A 17,890-nucleotide genomic window follows, 5' to 3' on the forward strand; every position below is an offset into this window, starting at 1 on the left:
TGTAATTCGGTTGTAACCAGTTCTTCGGTTCCTGTTTGGTGTGTTAGTCGGAACCTCACGCTAATTGCCCTCTTTCGTTTCTCATGCAGGTGGTGTCACTGGTGCAGCTGCTCAGCGACCCATTCTACCGGACCTTGGAGGGCTTCCAGGTCCTGGTGGAAAAGGAATGGCTGTCATTTGGGCACAAGTTCAGCCAGCGCAGTAACCTGACCCCCAGCAGCCAGGGCAGTGGCTTCACACCCATCTTCCTGCAGTTCCTCGACTGCGTGCACCAGGCAAGTGCTAAGGCCTGGTTAGTGAAACGGAAAATTGTGAAAAGGCCACAATGGGATGCTCACTCTGCTTCGTTCCTCTCCTGCTCTCCTCCTTCTGGTTGCCCTTGAGCCATTTCCTTAAGCAGTATGCATAGCATGTCATTTCAGTCTTGGGATTTTTTTTCATCGCGGTTGCCATATTTGGAAATATAGCTTTGAGATGGACAGTTTCATTTACCTCAGACAGTAGTGAAGTGCATTAGGGCAGTTGTTCATCAGTTCAAATGAAATTAGCGTAATGAAGCAGGCACTAACACCGATGCAGTCAGTCCTGTACATCGTCGCTGTCGGGCGGAAACCTCGTATGTCCAAATTTTGTCAATTTCATATTTTTTCACATAACGATGCTATTGGTCAGTCCCCACGTGGGTCTGTTATTTTTACAAGTTATTAACCAATCTAAAGTCTTGAAAATAGCTTGAGCGCAAATCTCAACGTGAACGCAGACTTTATTGAACACTGCTGGCAGCAGCGACGTCTGTGTCTGTACCGTTCTTATCAATGACAGCATAATCTCGTATCTCCCTGCTCCCAGGTCATAAAGCTTGTATCTCCGATAAAACGTGACTTTGGGAAAATGTTGTGTTAATGTTGGTACACAACAGTATGGGCCTTTTTACACCCGGTCACTTCATGTGTTTTCTCTGATCCGATAGCTATCTGGTTTGTTAAAACTGTTCCATTTACATTAGGCCACATAAACACGTCTTGGCGAATCGGATATCAAGCCGGTCTTTCTACTCCCGCCCAAAATGCTAATATATTTTACCTCATTTCCGGGGTAATTGACATGTAACACGCTTTGGTGTATGCAGTTGCTACAAAAAACAGCATTTACTGTTTGCTGCATTTTCGCTGGCGGCAGCAGTGCATTTTAAGACCAAACGAGACACCTGGATGAAATATCGGAGCCAGCGATGGTGGGAAAACATGTTTGTTTCTGGCGCGATGCACGACTCGTGAGTCACCTGCGAGTGACGTACTTCCGTTTGGGAGGAGTATAGCGCTGACGTATGTGGCTTGAACAACCACATTCATTTACACCTGTCCAGTTTCATCTGAAACGCGTCCCAGACCACCTCCTGAAGTGGTTTGAGCGATCGGATTTATATCCGTCTCGAAAACGTTTCAGAGGGCATTTAGACCTGGTCTTTTTACGATCGGATAGCTATCTGATCACAGAAAACGCATGAAGTGACCAGGTGTAAAAAGCCCCTTAGACAGCAATATAAGGTATAATAACTACTTTAACGATACAATGTTTAATGACTCAAAAAAATACGGCGTTTTTTTAATTTCCTGAAAAATAATGGTTTTGGAGATACGAGGATTCCGCCCGACAGCGACGACATGCTCTTTTAAATGGCAACATATTCTGTGTACAGTATGTATCCACATTACATCATATGCACACATGGAACGCAAAGACACTCGGATCAGATAAAGCTTTTTTCATTCACAACTTCTGACCTCCCCAGATCCAGCTATTTCCTTCTGGCTGCGTTCCTGTCGTCATCACTTTTATATCAGTTTTATATCGCTTAGCGCTTAGTTCAGGGGGTTCAAGCTCGCTGTCTTCCGGCCAGCACGCAGAGAGAACAGGGAGAGATCTAGAGATCTGTAATAAGCAGGAAAAGCTCGAAGACTACTCTCACACCCAGATGGGGCCTCAGCACAACTCTCAGCCTCTTGTTCTGTCCATGCAGTTTCCCAGTGTGTGTCGAAACCGAGCTTCAGACTGCCAAAATGACCTGCGAGAAGAAGTATGGCAGAAAGTGTCTGAAAATAGAACTGCCTCATCTTACAAGCAGCTGTTGTTTTCGCCAACAAACACAGATGGGCCTAAATGTGAGAACTAGAGCGAAGTTGGTCCCAGCTGACAATCGGATGGCGGCCCCCGTTGTTGTCCGTCTTTCTGCAATATTCCTGATTTTTCCACCATGACGTCCTTCATCTCAGATGATTTAACAGTCCTTCTCCCTCTGAGCTCAGCCTCATGTTGTCTATAACGGTTAGCTTTTGTGATTGCATTAACGTGTCTGATCTGCCATGATTTACCAGAGTCTAATCCACTGTTCTGACTCTCTCGTTCCAGGTCCATAACCAATACCCTTTGGAATTCGAGTTTAATCAATACTATCTGAAGTTCCTGGCGTACCACTACGTCTCCAATCGCTTCAAGAACTTCCTCTTGGACTCGGACTACGAGCGCCTCGAGCACGGTGTGTATGGGGGGGAAATAATCTGCTGTGTCATACAAGATGTGAGGGGTTCGGGCTACACGCAACGCCGTGTCAGCTTTTTCACATTATCTTTGTAATATGGGAAAGAAAAAACATGTTTTATATTAAACAGAGTTTCAATGAAATGTAGTCAGACAGGCATAAGGCAGGAAATAAAGAGCAAAGAGATAAAGGCAGTGAATAAAGAAAGAGAAAACCCTGTGTGTGAAATAATCCCTACTCGATTTTATTTTTATTTAGTTTTTGTTGGTTTTTGAAGGCGTAAATCTGTAGATTTAAGTCTTCGGGATGAAGGAGTTTGCACAAAGACCGGACTTCAGGAATATGTTTCTATGGTAACAGTCACCATGCCCAAATCTACTGAAATTCAACACTCAATAACAGCGACCCGCCCGCACGAACGGCGAGCCGAACTGGCGTCAAAAAAAAAAAGCTACGTTAATTAGACCGAGGTTGCGTCACCGCATGTCGCGTCCGAATTGGATTTCAGAAGCAGGTCTAAAAGTAGCTCACAGTTTCTATCTTATGTTTTAAAACCGTGATGCAGGTTTGTAACTGAGATCGGAAATATAAGGGAGGAGAATAAGCCATGAAATACCTACCGTATGATGCACTGCATCGAGAAATGTTAAGCAAACCGTTGTAGTGTAGCAGTTGGTCGGCTTCAGTCTAGGGCTGGGCGATAAAACGATAACGATATGTATCGCGATAGACACGTGATCGATAACAATAAAAAATGTGTTCGATAAAACGTTCGTTATGTTTTATTCTTCGTCGGAAGAAAACGGAGGTTGCGAAGCAAGTTTGGTTGCATTAGCAAAGGCACTCGCTCTCTGGTAACCTAGCAACTTAGGGAGTGACACGCTAACAGCCAATCATGTAACAGTATCATGTTTGGTTGCGCCACATCGTTGTCTCGTGCTGGTCTGCTTCTTTCATTTTGCACCTTAAATGTTAAGACATAATTGTTAAGTGTTCATTGTGACTTTAGACTCATGTTTACATTATAATTATTTGAGTTTTCCTGCTTGTTGACATTTCTGTCTTCAGTGATCAGAGGAAGGTTAAGTCGAAAATAAGAATGTTTAAATTTAATATTTCTTTCTCCTGGTCCTTATTTTAAGTGGGTCATAAAAAAGATCAATAATTATCGATATCGACCGATATGAAACTATATTCTTGATATCGTGATACAGTTTTCAGCCATATCGCCCAGCCCTACTTCAGTCTCTTGATTTTCCTGCGTAGTGAACGGAGGGTATGAAAAGTAACCACAAACTAGGCTACAATACATCTGATAAAATAAATAAAAAATAAACGGAAGGAAAGGTTTTTAAAAAAAAATAAAAGGATAATAATAATAATAATGCACAAACAGTGCAACAATTAAAATACAAGGCATCTCATAAGTCCAGGATCATACGAGAAAACCAAAAGATAAAACGAAAAGCTTTCGGATTTGAATGATCAAGGTCAAATTTAAGGTAACAGTATTTCACCTAATGCAAATAATAAAAGCGAGTAAAGTAGCACTTGCCTGTAGCGATGCACTTATCACACTGGTGTTTTTTTACCTGCGTACCCGATCCCTTATCTCTTGTTTAGATCTCTCACCTGCTTGCGTTACACTTGACAGCTTTTCTAACAAGCAGCCCTTTGTTGTTTTTCCTCCATATAAAGGCACATTGTTTGAGGATAAAGGAGACAAGCAGGCCAAGAGAGGGATTTGTATCTGGGAGTGTATAAACCGAATGCACCGCAGGAGTCCCATCTTCTTCAACTACCTGTACGGCCCTTCAGAGGCAGAGGTAAGGGTGAGGGGAAATTGGATTTGTTGCTTGTGTGTGTGTGTGTGTGTGTGTGTGTGTGTGTGTGTACACAGACAGGCTGGTGTGGGGTGTGTGTGTGTGTGTGTGTACACACAGACAGGCTGGTGTGGGGTGTGTGTGTGTGTGTATACACATATACACAGACAGGCTGGTGTGGGGTGTGTGTGTGTGTGTATACACATGTACACAGACAGGCTGGTGTGGGGTGTGCGTGTGTACACACAGACAGGCTGGTGTGGGGTGTGTGTGTGTGTGTCTTTCAGCCTTCAAGGCTTTTACCCCAGTACACTTCGTCTAGTGGTCGTCTCCACTATCCTCTCCAAATATTTCAATCTGCCATCCCAGATTACAGTCATGACTAACAGCCCTGCACTCTCGCATAAAAACATGTCTGTATTTGACCTTTGAATATAGTCAGGCTTCTTTGTTTTCTTTGAGCTCCATGAAAATAAGAGCTGCAGATGAAGGATGAAGTAACTATAGATGGGAGCAGCTACAGTACAGAAGGACTTTATATGGCTTTCTTTATTTTCTGTCAGGCTTTTTTTGCCTTGCAGCCTGACAGGAAGCCTGTTTTGTTTGTTGAACTTTTTCTCAAACTTTGTTTGAAGAAAAGTGTCCGAGGGCACCGATCAGGGAGTCATATGTTTTCTATCCATCATAAAATCCTTCCAGTACGATCCACCGTAAACCCCTCGGCGCGTCGATGCGCGCCGTGATTTCTTAAAACGACATCATATTTTACGGAGCCTCTCAAAGGCGGTTTAAATTCTCAGCTAACTCCATTGAAAAACGGACGTATGTTCTTAGCTTTGTTGTGGCTCTCAAATGATTACTTACAGTACGTTTGTTTGACGTTCTATATACGTTTTTTTTTTTTGTTGTTGTTTGTGTCTAATGACTTAAAGGTGGGGTCTCCGATGTTTGAAAGCCAATGTTGACATAAAATCACCAGAACAAACAAGCCCTTCACCCAAATGGGTCCCACCCCTGTATCGATAGCTCCGCCCACACATACATACGTAACCTAGGCAACTAATGGAAGTAAATGTGTCTTTATCATAGCTGAAGGGAAGAACAATACGATTGCAGATGAACAAACAAGCAAAAATGACACACAAACATAATCATGTAAAGGACAAAGACATATATTAGTTCTGTGTAACAAAGCAAAACCAACGTTACTCACCTATCGAGAAGGAAAAAAGCGCCTCGGCGTCTTAAGTAAAGTTGGTCACATATTCACAGATTGGAGTTTCCCGAGTCAATAACTCCTGAGCTAAACGCTGTTACTACACAAAACACGGTTGTAGCTGCGTCTCTACATTACTACGATAGAAAAGAGGTGTTATTTGTGTAGTAACAGTGTTTAGCTCAGGAGTTATTGACTCAGGAAACTCCAATCTGTGAATATGTGACCAACTTCCTGCTCCTTCAGTTCTCTCCAGCGCTGGAAAGCTGATCCTATATTAACACGTCCTACTTCGTCAGTGTTAAAACCGCCTTCTGCTAATGTCATACATGCGCACTGAACACTCTCTCCGCCCATATTGACAAGACACGCCCCTTTCTGCTCATTGGCTACACATTAGTTTTGATTTTTGTTTAGTTTGTCGTCCCGACTCGGTTTTCTAAAGCATTTCTCAAACATCGGAGACCCCACCTTTAAGTGTTTAACGCGTCCAAAAACGCCTAGCTTGAAATGTTGCATGGATGTGTAACAGAACAATCGAAATATTTTCTACAATTTAAACAACATAAAAATTTCCAAAATTAGTGTTTCGTTCCAAAAAATTTACAGAGATCGGTCTCGACTTTTTTTTTTTTTTTTTAACAAAGCAAGCGTGTGGTCACGTCAACCGAATTTAAGTCGCCGGTGTCACAACGTGTTGTGAGCCGATGCTTAAACACAACAGCACACAGTGTATCGATTCACAGCCTAGGGAGCTGTTTATCATTAGCATCATTAGCATTAGTCCAGTTAATGAATCAGTACACGGAGATTTGTGATATTTTTCTGACATCTTCTGCCTTTGAAGCTACATCAAATGCAGATGACTTCATAACAACATTCAAACGTCTGTCCGCGTGTTAAGTAACAGTCGGTATAAACTGACTCTGAACACGTACCGCAGGAACCGCGTTGTCGCCGTTCGCTCTCCTGGTCCACGTTCAGTCAGGTGATTAATTTTGCGATGTGTATTTCTGTGGACTAGTTGGCACAAAGCAGCCCTAATGAAAACATCATGTTCTTTACCCTCTGGTATGAGTTACAATAAAAAGGAAAGCATCTTCGTGTTGCATGTCTGCTTCGGATCACTTTTGTGTTATGAATGTGAGTTTGGCAGAGAATTTGTCCCTCTCTGATAAGAGAAAGCCTTTAGCACTCGGTTGGCTCAACGGATGATTTTTTTTTTTCTTCACACTCCTGTTTATTCCGACATGATTAGATGATAAAAAAAAGGAAGTAAAAAAAAATTCTGTTCCTCTCTGGTGTTTTTCCATATAACTGCATTCCTAGATGTGAGTTGTGTGTTAATCTGCACGATTGCTGTATAATTTGTTGACACGTCCTCCGTTATTTAGCCCGTCTTGAAGCCGTCCATCTCCATACCCAACCTGACCAAATGGGAGCTCTACACGGCAGAGACGCTCTCCACCGGACCCTCGTACGACTGGAGGATGCTAGCTGTGCCCACCGAGAACTCCGAGGAGCCGGACACTATCGCCACGAGCAAGAGGAGGATCGTCTGGCCCTGTTACAGCAGCGTAGCCCGCGCTCAGCCCGACGCCATCACCAAACTACTGGCCGTAAGTCAGGATTCACCTGCTCCCCTGTCCTCTTCCTCCTCCTCCTCTTCCTCATTAGTACGGTGCTAGAGTGGATTGTAGCTGAATGTTTGTATCTCGCAGGACATCGAGAGATTAGAGGGAGAGCTCGGTCAGGTGCCCGAGCGATGGCAGGCTACTCTAGAGAAAGTGCGAGTCAGCGTACAGGACGACCTCAAACAAGAAGGCAACGTAAGAGCTTCTATATCTTCTTCTCGCTCTCTGTCTTTCTGTCTCTCGTCTTTTCATCTAAAAAAATATTATTATAAAGGAATTATTCTTTTTTTAATGTTTATTTTTAGGAAAGTAAACCTTTTACGACCCTTTAGACGGCACGACAGGTTCACTTTACGATGCTGATACCGTTACTGAAATCTGTGATTAAAATAATTATTATTTTATCATAAATAATACCAATCCTGCTGAACGGATCTCGTTATCTGTAATAAAATATTCTGCTTCACAAATTATCTGTAAGGAGAAATTTTCACCCCCACATTCACATTTGCCCCTCCCCCTCCCTGCATGCTGGATAGTTATGTCATTGTTTTTTTTTTTTTGTTTTTTGTTTTTTTATCACAAATAAAAAAAAAGCATTATTTAATGCATTATACATTTCATTTATTTATTTATCTATATATTTATTTATTTATATATTTATTTATTTTTTAATGAACACAAATACAACAGTTATTATTATCACCTTCATTAGAATCAATCCTGGGTTTGACGACTATGCATAAATATGCAAATTTGAAAACGCCCCCCATCTAATCCTACCATTGTAATAGCATGAATATTCGCTATCTTATTTAACTATTCGGTATCAGAATCTCTTTTTTGTCTATGACGGAGATTTGGCGGTGCTGATACGAGTCATTCTTTATCCCGCGTCTCCTTTTAGTTACGGAAACAACCCGTATCCGTCTCAGGCTTGATCCCTACCTCTAACCTGCAAGCGTATCAGCGCCACTCCATGCTGCACCTCCCTGACAGCGGCCTGGGAGAGGACAGCAGTCCCACCACGGCCAACGGCATGAGCCGGCGAGCCGCAACACTCTACAATCAGTTCACACCCAAGAATGATGAGAACAGGTAAAGAGAAAAACACCCTTTTTTCCTCTTGGACTCTCACTCTCACATCTCACATCTCCATTGTTCTTCTTCTAACAGGTCATTTGAAGGTGTCCTGTATAAGAGAGGCGCATTACTTAAAGCCTGGAAGCGTCGATGGTTCGTCCTGGACATAACAAAGCATCAGGTGTGTTACAGACTCTTCTGTCAGTCCGTGTGTGCGTTCGGTTTTCGGTTCAGACGTCTTACTGCCGCTTGTTTACGCAGCTGAGGTATTACGATACGGACGAGGACGTCAGCTCCCGCGGACACATCGACCTGGCCGAGGTGGAGTCGGTCGTGATCGCCACACCCACCATCGGAGCTCCCAAATACATCAGCGAGAAGGCCTTCTTCGACGTGAGTCATGAACTCGTAATGAAATAATATTCGGAGCGTTTATATATAAACTAGAACACTATAAAGGATAAAGAGAACAAAACAGTAAGTTTTTCTACATATATATTTATCCGTGTATTATTATTATTTTTTTATTATTATTAATTCATTCGTAATCTCCATAATCTCACAATTTTACCAAATAAGGACAGAAAACGTACGGTCACTGAGCAAAAATGTAACTAAAGCGTATGACTCAGTCGTTCGGTAAACAAGCGAGATCTTTGTCTTTTATTCTATTATCGTCGTACGATTTAGAGAAGCCTGGCACGTAGCGGCGCGGAGCGAATCAAAACAATGACAACATTAATTCAGTTAGTTTGTAAAAATGTGAACTGGAAAACCATCCTGACACGAGACGAGTGCAGCGGCGGTGTAGCTTCAAGGCAGGAGAAGGAAATACACACAAAATAAAACTCTACATGATCTTTACAGTTACATCAGTAAATATGTTCAGCGTCTAACAATCTACCATCAGCTGCTCTTGCCATATTAACATCACTGTACATTGCTATACATTTTTTGACAGTTAATAAAAAAAATATATATACATATATTAAAATAAGCTAACGGTAAAAAGCGAAATCTTCTCCTCCTGCGGTCGGCCACCGGTGTGTAACCTCAGTGTTCGATGTTGTAGAGCTCAGAATGTAATTATCCAGCTTTAATTTAAAAAAAAAATGACAGTGACATCCTGTTTTTTTACCGTAGCCTAGGATATAAAATAATAATAATAATAATAATAATAATAATAATAATAATAACAATAAATACCAAATTGTACAGTATGTTGCATCTATCTATCTATGCATGATTATATTTATATATATATATGTATATATATGTGTGTGTGTGTGTGTGTGTGTATATATATATATATATATATATATATATATATATATATATATATATATATATATATATATATATATATAATTATTATTATATATAATTATTATTATTATGATTCTATACACCATGCTTTTAGTTTCCAGGAAATTATTTTGTTTAAAAGTCTTTCCCGTCTCCTCACTGTCTCTCCAGCTGAAGACAACGAAGCGGGTGTACAACTTTTGTGCGGAGAACGCTCAGAGCGCGCAGCAGTGGATAGATAAGATCCAGAGCTGCATCTCGGACGCCTGAAGCCCCGAAGCCCCGGACCCTCCTCATTCATCACCACCGTCTCCTTCCCTGCAAGGACAGTCACTGTGCGATAATAGGAGCAAAGCAAAGCCCTCAGTGCCTCAGTGAGATATCAGAGGAACACACTCTCACTTTATCACTACAAACACGTGCACTCAGGCTGCAGAGTCACTGCCACACTAATCCTCTACGGAAACGTGCCGATTCCCGTCAGACGGGTCGGTTTTACCGCACGGTCTCTCCTCAGCTCACGAGTCTTACAACGCCGTCGCACTAAAAACTTCCACACGCGAGCGGAATCGACGCAGGAACGCGCTAGGACAGGATTTAAACGCTTACGATCGAAAAAGAGCGACGCATAATAAAGAGAGATGCACAATTATTATATAACAAGGCAGTTTATTTGCACTTACTACTTTGATATGCACTCCTAAAATATCTAGATTTTCTAACAGATAAAAAGCGAGACAAAAAAGCATTACTTTACGTTCCAAAACGTTCGTGTTTATACACACACGCATACGACTACAAAAAAAAAAAAATACTTTGCACACTAAAACATAAATATCCACTTTTCTATTTAAGACGTTGATGTTTTAGGTTATTTTTAATACATGAATGTATCTCAGTGCATAACAGGTCAGTTTGTGATGTAAATTATTATTATTATTTTTTTTTTTACCTTTAAAAGAGTAACTCGTTTATGTTCATGGATATTACGTCGACGTTGTTTTGTAAATATCCGTCTTTTTTTTTTTTCTTCTTCTTCATACTGTGGTAAAAATGCTCTGGCTTTATATTATACTGACTTTTTAACTGACATGAAGCCGCCATACACTTACTTATTTTTTTTTTTGTTTGTTTGTTTGTTTGTTCGGTTTTTTAAAAATACTTATTCGATATTACTGACTAAGAAAAGTGCTTCCTGTCTGTCTTGTTTATAAGAAGTCTCTGTTTGACATGAAGAGAAGTCCACTCCATTTCTGAGCTCCTCGTGGGCCGAAGGGCTCTGAATCTGTGCAACACTACGCGGTTGGCTTGGGTTATGATTTACATTTGACATTTTGTACAATTCTAAGAAACGAAACTGAAAAGAAGTCGCTCGGACTTGACGTCGCTGAGCTCTGTGTTTTGTGGTGCCACTAATATTTCTGTTTGCCTTTTTTTTTTTTTTTTTAAATCTGAAATAAATCAAGGTTACTTGAACGTTATTCATAACACGTATATGTCGTCGTGGTTCGTGACGCTTTCTTCTGATTTACATGTAACTTTTACATTCTTTACTTGCAGTCTAGGTAAAATCGGACCGAGTCCCAAACAGCTTCGACGCTACGGCGTACAGTATGTGCTCACTACATATGGCAGGTAAGGCTGGTTTGGATTAGGAACTTTACCTTACTGTCTATACATAATCACTGATTTCTAGACGCAGTAATAATTAGATCGCTTGACAAAACACCAAAGTTTTTCATTGCGTCTGTGAGTTTCTTAAGAATCCATATACGGGCCATTTGAATCCTGTAAGCTGGATTTTCACTGTAAACTGCCTTCGCGTTTCCCGACCTTCGGCGAGCAGTCAGTTTGGTTATGTGCCTTTTTTTTCATATCTGTAGTAATTTATTACACCTCTTTAGTACAGTAAACATTCCCATGCCGTGATGAGACTATCACATATTTTACACAAGACGTCTCAAATGAGCTACTTGAAGAATTTAAACTTGTCCATAACACGTCCCCTGTAATGATTATGTATGAGCTTCAGACAGACAGACATGTTGATTGATTGATAGATTGATTGATTGATAGATTGATTGATTGATAGATTGATTGATTGATTGATTGATTGGTAGACAGATAGATTATCACAAGTGATCTGATAAAATCCTATTTAGTTAAAGTAGTAAGATATTGAACATGTGAACAGTGCGTTCATTCATCATTCATTCATTTTCTACCGCTTATGGAGCGTGGAGCCTGTGCCTATCTCAGGCGTCATCGGGCATCAAGGCAGGACACACCCTGGACGGAGTGCCAACCCATCGCAGGGCACACACACACACACTGATTCACTCACACAGTCACACACTAGGGACAATTTTCCAGAGATGCCAATCAACCTACCATGCATGTCTTTGGACCGGGGGAGGAAACCGGAGTACCCGGAGGAAACCCCCGAGGCACGGGGAGAACATGCAAACTCCACACACACAAGGTGGAGGCAGGAATCGAACCCCGACCCTGGAGGTGTGAGGCGAACGTGCTAACCACTAAGCCACCGTGCTCCCCTTGAACAGTGCGTTATAAATTTAAATTGGAAAATGACCCAGATGAGTGTTAGGACAGTCTGTGATTACAGTAGCAGTTCCTTTAAACAAATCTCATCCAAAGCTTTGGGAAATATGTCACAACGGAAGAAAACTCCAGATGACCAAGTAGGAGGAGATCAGTTCCTAATACCACAGAGGCTTAGACATGATGTTAACATTGTATGTTGTCCCTGGTCTCTTTCTTGGTGTTCATGAAGATCTGTTCTGAAGGCACTTAGCCTTCACTCCTGTTGAATACCATGTGGTTAATCAGAGTCCATTACTGTAAAGCCTCCTTAGAAGTGGACCATAAAGCCAAGCCTTTTAGCTTTAGTAATATTTGATCAGAATAGAGCTGTAACGCTCCTGCAGCCATGTTGTGCTTGGCTCACATCGTTAGGGACGTTCCTGTGTGCTCTTCTTCGCGTCAGCTGGCTCATACTTTTAGCAGGTGTGGCCCTAGTTTAACATCTGGGCTGGAGCTCAATAGTCTCTCTCAGTGCTCTCCAAATATAGCCGTGACAGGAAGAAGGGGATTAAGCAACCGCGGCAAGAAAAGAAGGATGCAGCGGATGAACAAGTCCCACTGCAACCATTGGAATGAGACAAATGTGTTCTTCTGGAAGAGGCCTGTCAATTTGTTGGACATGCATTCAATGGTCTGAAGTCATAGCCGCCGTCCTAAGAGACGCGTCCGAGTTTCTCTAACAGGCAGCTTGAAACCCACGGCACATTTTGTCATAAGACAAAAAAACTCAGTTATTCATTTAGTAAAGATCGTAATTCAATATTTTCTTATCTATGTGGAGGCTTCCATTGAGAAAAGCAAATAATTATCATACGATTATCTGTTTTTCGAACTCGTCGGTCGGTCAGAGGAATGTTTGGGAGCACGTTAGGATGAGATGCTTCAGATGGTTGCACCATGAAGGAAGACAGAGCAGATGTTAATGTGTGAAGCAGTGGAAGACTGGCTGTTCTCATTCTTACACCAGATCAGCACATCGGGACCCGCTCAAGCGTGACGAACGACGATTAACAGACAAAGCACATTCTATACTCATGAAGAGAGTTACTGGATTGAGAACACATGCATGTTAAAAATGGCAGCATATAAATCTGCAGGTTAAATTTAGGAAGACGGTTACATGACAATTACATAAGTATTTATAAATAGGTTTAGGTCAATGGTTATTTCAACAAGTGTCAGCTGCTATTAAACTGCTTTTACCAATTTATATGTCAAGTTCACAAAACGATACAATGGCGTTGCGATTTCTTATAAGTCCTTATGCAGTAGTGTTATTTTATAGTTTATATAATTTTATTAATACTGTTATATCACGTACAGTATAAGGGTTGGGTATTTATTTTTGCATGCCCATGTTATACCTGCTGCGTTAGTGCATCCATAAAAATAAAAAAATATTCATTGTAAAATCAGTCACCAATCCTGCAGAGAAAAAGATCTCCAAGCTACTGGTAAGACCACCTAAACCACCCTAAAGTACCCCTATGCACTCTATGGATCTACTCCAAGGTGCCTCTACAGTAAATAAAACACTATTAATTATTTTTCTAGAGTGCCCCAATGGTAGATAAACTGCCCTCCGGGGTGCTTTGAGCTTGATAGAACGTGATAAAACGCCATCTCGGTGCACTTTTAGTGGTGAAATGATGCAGTGCCCTTCAGGGTTCCTGTTTATACAAGAACACAATACAATACATAACGCAGTGCCCTGTGGAGTGTCTTACGTGCCAGAAAACACGGTCATGTCCTGTAGGGTGTCTCACATGCCAGAGAACAAAGTGCCCCCTAAAGTGATACTACAGTATATTCAAGAAAACAGTATGAACTACGTGACACAATAAGATGAAGAAGTGCTCTCTAGGGTGGAGAATATGTGATGCAGGTATATAAGGAAACATGATGAAGTGCAACCTCCTGGAGTAATGGTTAGGACATTGGACTCTGACCACAACAACACAAGTTCTATTCAGGGCATGTGGCAGCCTAGTGGTTAAGGTGTTGGGCTACCAATCGGAAGGATGTGAGTTCGATCTGCTGCCACTGTTGGGCCCTCGAGCAAGGCCCTTAACCCTCAATTGCTCAGCCGTATAAAAATGAGATAATGTAAGTCACTCTGGATAAGGACGTCTGCCAAATGCCATAAATCTAAGTGCCCACTGTCTAGAAGAGTTGCCCCAAACCCTACTACTTTTCTTTTTCTTTTATAACTCTGCCTGTTCTTTGCAAATTATGATTGACATTTTAATTTTCTGCTCAAGATGGTAATAATATTGGTGTGTTGTGTAGCTTTATTCACAAGTTTCCCAGATGTTTTTGGTTTATATCCATCTTTGGTTTATATCCATGTGTCCATGTTAATGTGTGAATTTATGAACACACAAGATCTCAAATACCTTCCAAGATAAACAAAGTGTAACCGAGCAACCCTTGATTTTTCAAGGCCGAGAACAGTTTCGATCCTTAGCCGGCTGTTCGGTGGCGTTCATCTGTGACCGAAACCCCGAGAGGCCAATCAGAGCGTAATACTGTAAAGCCTCTTTGTAAAGGGATCAGAAAACGTTCATCTGTCAAAGATTTATTCCTCAACAAACGCTGAAACAGGAATGTTCCCATTCCGAAGGGTTTAAGAGAGAATCTCCTGGATGCGGTTCAAGTCAACGTACGGTTTCACAGGCCGCAGGGGGCCTCGGATGATCTTTTCGCATACGATCGGGATTCCACCGGTCGAAAAATTCAGTCATGGAGATCAGACCTTCCCTGGTGGACATTAGGAACTGCCAGAAACATGTGTGCAGGGAAATCTGCTCCGTTTATCTAACGATTGTTCTGTTTTCATTTATAAACTAGATGCGGAAGGTTTAGAAAGTGAGCTGTGTTCAATATCAGGTCGTTATTTGTCCTGTTTTGGTTTTGTTCTACCTCTAATCATGAGGCTGTGCTCGGTTATGCTCGGCACAACCAAGCTGCTACTGCTGGGCCCTTGAGCAAGGCCCTCAACCCTCCCTGCTACAGGGGCGCTGAATCATAGCTGCCCCTGCACTCTGACACCAAAAGAATTCCACTGTGCTGTAATGTATATGTGGCGATAATAAAGACTCCTATGCCCCGTTCTATTTGAATTAATGTATACAATTCTACGTCTGAAATCTACGACCCTTTACGATCAGTGTGAAAATGTGTGTATTCTTTATTTTTTTCGGTGTTTTATTACACTGGTTTAATTTGTTTTGCTGTTATTTAATATAGTACTATAGTACAGCTTAGTTACTGAGGAATTTTTAAGTATATAAACAAAGCAAAAAAATATACAGAAATTAATATACAGAAATGAATGGACCTCTCGTGGACTAACTGACATTAAGAACAAAAAGTTTTTTTGACATTTTTATAAAGGAAAGAAAATCAAATGATGATTAAATCTATATTATTATTGTTATTTATTTATTTATTCATTTATTTAATTTCAGCTTTTGTTTATCATTCATGTTCAAGGGAAAGTTGAGAATTAAAAAGGCATTAAATGACACTAAATTTTAAACACAATGCCAGTGATAGGTGTGTGTGTGTGTGTGTGTGTGTTGCCCAGTTACCAGGATGCATCCAGGCATGTTCTGCATGTTCTCTTCTGCTCTGCACCTCAGAATGAACTGTGTTTGCTCTGCTGCTGTGCGTTTGTTTCAAAAATACCCACAGATTATCATTTCAGTGCAACAATCCTTCTCTGTTCAGGCGAGGAGGAGACACGGCGGATCAGCGGCGCTTCATGTGGGTGCCAGGAGCAGAAATGATGCCATCGTTCGTGTCTGTTTTTGATGCCAGAGAAGACCGGTGTCTCCTCTACTCTGTACGTGTTAAAGGTTTGCCGTGACATGCGGAGTCGTGTTTCTCGTCAGACAGAAAGGTGTTTGGTTTGTCTCGTCCTGCGTTTTCGGTTTCGATCTCATTTCTGGATCTGTGGGTTCAACCTAAGTTCGAACACCACGATGTTGCGTGACAGATGGAAATATGTTCAAACTGAAAGCTTTTGTCGTTCCTCAAATGGGGAAAATTGATCTGAGACATGCTTTTAACAATCTACAGCTGCTTGAAGTATGAGGTCCTGTTGGTTGTGTCATCTCTCTCTCTCTCTCTCTCTCTCTCTCTCTCTCTCTTGCTCTCTCACAGGACTGCTTGATATTCGACCAATTCTTTAACACGACAGGCCCATAATCTCAGCGGACTCATTGATTATCTAAATTCCAGGGTTTTACAAGCAAAATTCCAATCATATGTCTGAATGTTTTTTTTTCTCTAACGTTATTTGAGTGCATGGGGTCACGTCCCAGTTGCTGCTTTACAGCCTGTAACCACAACAAATCCATGCCAGCAGCCCATATAAATATAGCACCCAAATCCACAGTCAAGCTGGAGGGTGGAGAATGGATTTGGGATCCTGTTCCCTTACCAAGGGTCAGAGGCTGTGGAGGATCCAGCAGCTGGACCAGAACCCATCTGGAACCACCTCAGCACCTGCCGGCTACGAAGAGAAAACTCCTTCAGTTCTGGTTGAAACCAAGGAGTTTTTTATTCATGCCTTCTTGATTCGTCGATCCTACTTCCCTCGGCCCGTAACACGTAAATCCATCCAAGTCGTCCATGTTTATATTGTTATAATGTACTTAAAAATCACAGAATGAGAAGATACATAGAAGGATTCCAGATCAAGGACATAAATTATTTGTTTTTTTTGGTGGAAAAAAATGACTAGCGATAAGTTATTTTTGGCTCCTATAAACAGCCTCACTTCTCTTTCGGTGATTTCGCATCATATCATATCATATATTAAAGGGAATTTGAATGCAGGACTCCCAGGTTCTAGGTGGCAATGCAGCTATATGAAGCTAAATTATGGCAGAGAATCGGATGGATGGTGCGTCTAGGAGACGAGCGTGATGGTGTTTGATCGAGGTGTTAAAAAACGTGACGTGACATACGGCTAAGTACGGTGACCCCTACTCAGAATTTGTTCTCTGCATTTAACCCATCCAAAGTGCACACACACAGCAGTGAACACACACACACACACACCGTGAACATACACCCGGAGCAGTGGAGCCATTTATGCTGCGGCGCCCGGGGAGCAGTTGGGGGGGTTTGGTGCCTTGCTAAAGGGCACCTCAGTCATGGTATGACCGGCCCGAGACTCGAACCCACAACCTTAGGGTTAGGAGTCAAACTCTCTAACCATTAGTGGCTTTAGGCCACGACTTCCCCCGGACTAAAGCACTGCCGCGTTGCGATCTTTAAAGACGCACGGACTAAATCCAACTGCAGAGCTATAAGCTGGTCGTCGAACAGCATCTGGTGCTGCAGGAAAACATGTTGAACGATATTTAAACTGAAGTCCACTCAGAATTTACTCAAATATCATGTTACTTAATGATTAATATTCAAGGGTTGAGAGGTCTGAGCGACAAACTCGGTCCAACATCCTGTCTAATGCCAAAACCTAAAACTCTATAAACCCTACAAGTCCCAACCCAAACCCTGTAAACTACTTTTAAAGTCCTGACTGTTTTTGCCAAAAGTAATATTTATAAAGTAACATCATACCTTTCTAATGAAGCTTGAGGGCTATTAAAACGTGCACTTTCCCTAAATAGTTTTACTATTTAAGATCTCGTTTATTACATTGGCATCGTTA

At 41.6% G+C, this 17,890-nt stretch overlaps 1 protein-coding gene across 2 annotated transcripts in view; it reads left to right on the top strand.

Moving 5' to 3' along the window:
- The window catches only part of sbf2 (SET binding factor 2), a 115,468-nt gene extending 104,376 nt beyond the window's left edge, over positions 1-11,092 (top strand). For both annotated transcript variants that reach the window (XM_060864121.1, XM_060864041.1), the window contains 9 exons: positions 90-275; positions 2,410-2,536; positions 4,238-4,365; positions 6,973-7,197; positions 7,300-7,407; positions 8,120-8,310; positions 8,389-8,476; positions 8,557-8,688; positions 9,772-11,092. In XM_060864121.1, the coding sequence (XP_060720104.1) occupies positions 90-275; positions 2,410-2,536; positions 4,238-4,365; positions 6,973-7,197; positions 7,300-7,407; positions 8,120-8,310; positions 8,389-8,476; positions 8,557-8,688; positions 9,772-9,870 (1,284 nt within the window). In that variant the 3' untranslated portion in view covers positions 9,871-11,092. The remainder of the gene's footprint in view (positions 1-89; positions 276-2,409; positions 2,537-4,237; positions 4,366-6,972; positions 7,198-7,299; positions 7,408-8,119; positions 8,311-8,388; positions 8,477-8,556; positions 8,689-9,771) is intronic.
- Positions 11,093-17,890: the final 6,798 nt, after the last annotated feature.

This window comes from Tachysurus vachellii, chromosome 1 (genome assembly GCF_030014155.1).
Source record: "Tachysurus vachellii isolate PV-2020 chromosome 1, HZAU_Pvac_v1, whole genome shotgun sequence".
Lineage (NCBI taxonomy): Eukaryota > Metazoa > Chordata > Actinopteri > Siluriformes > Bagridae > Tachysurus > Tachysurus vachellii.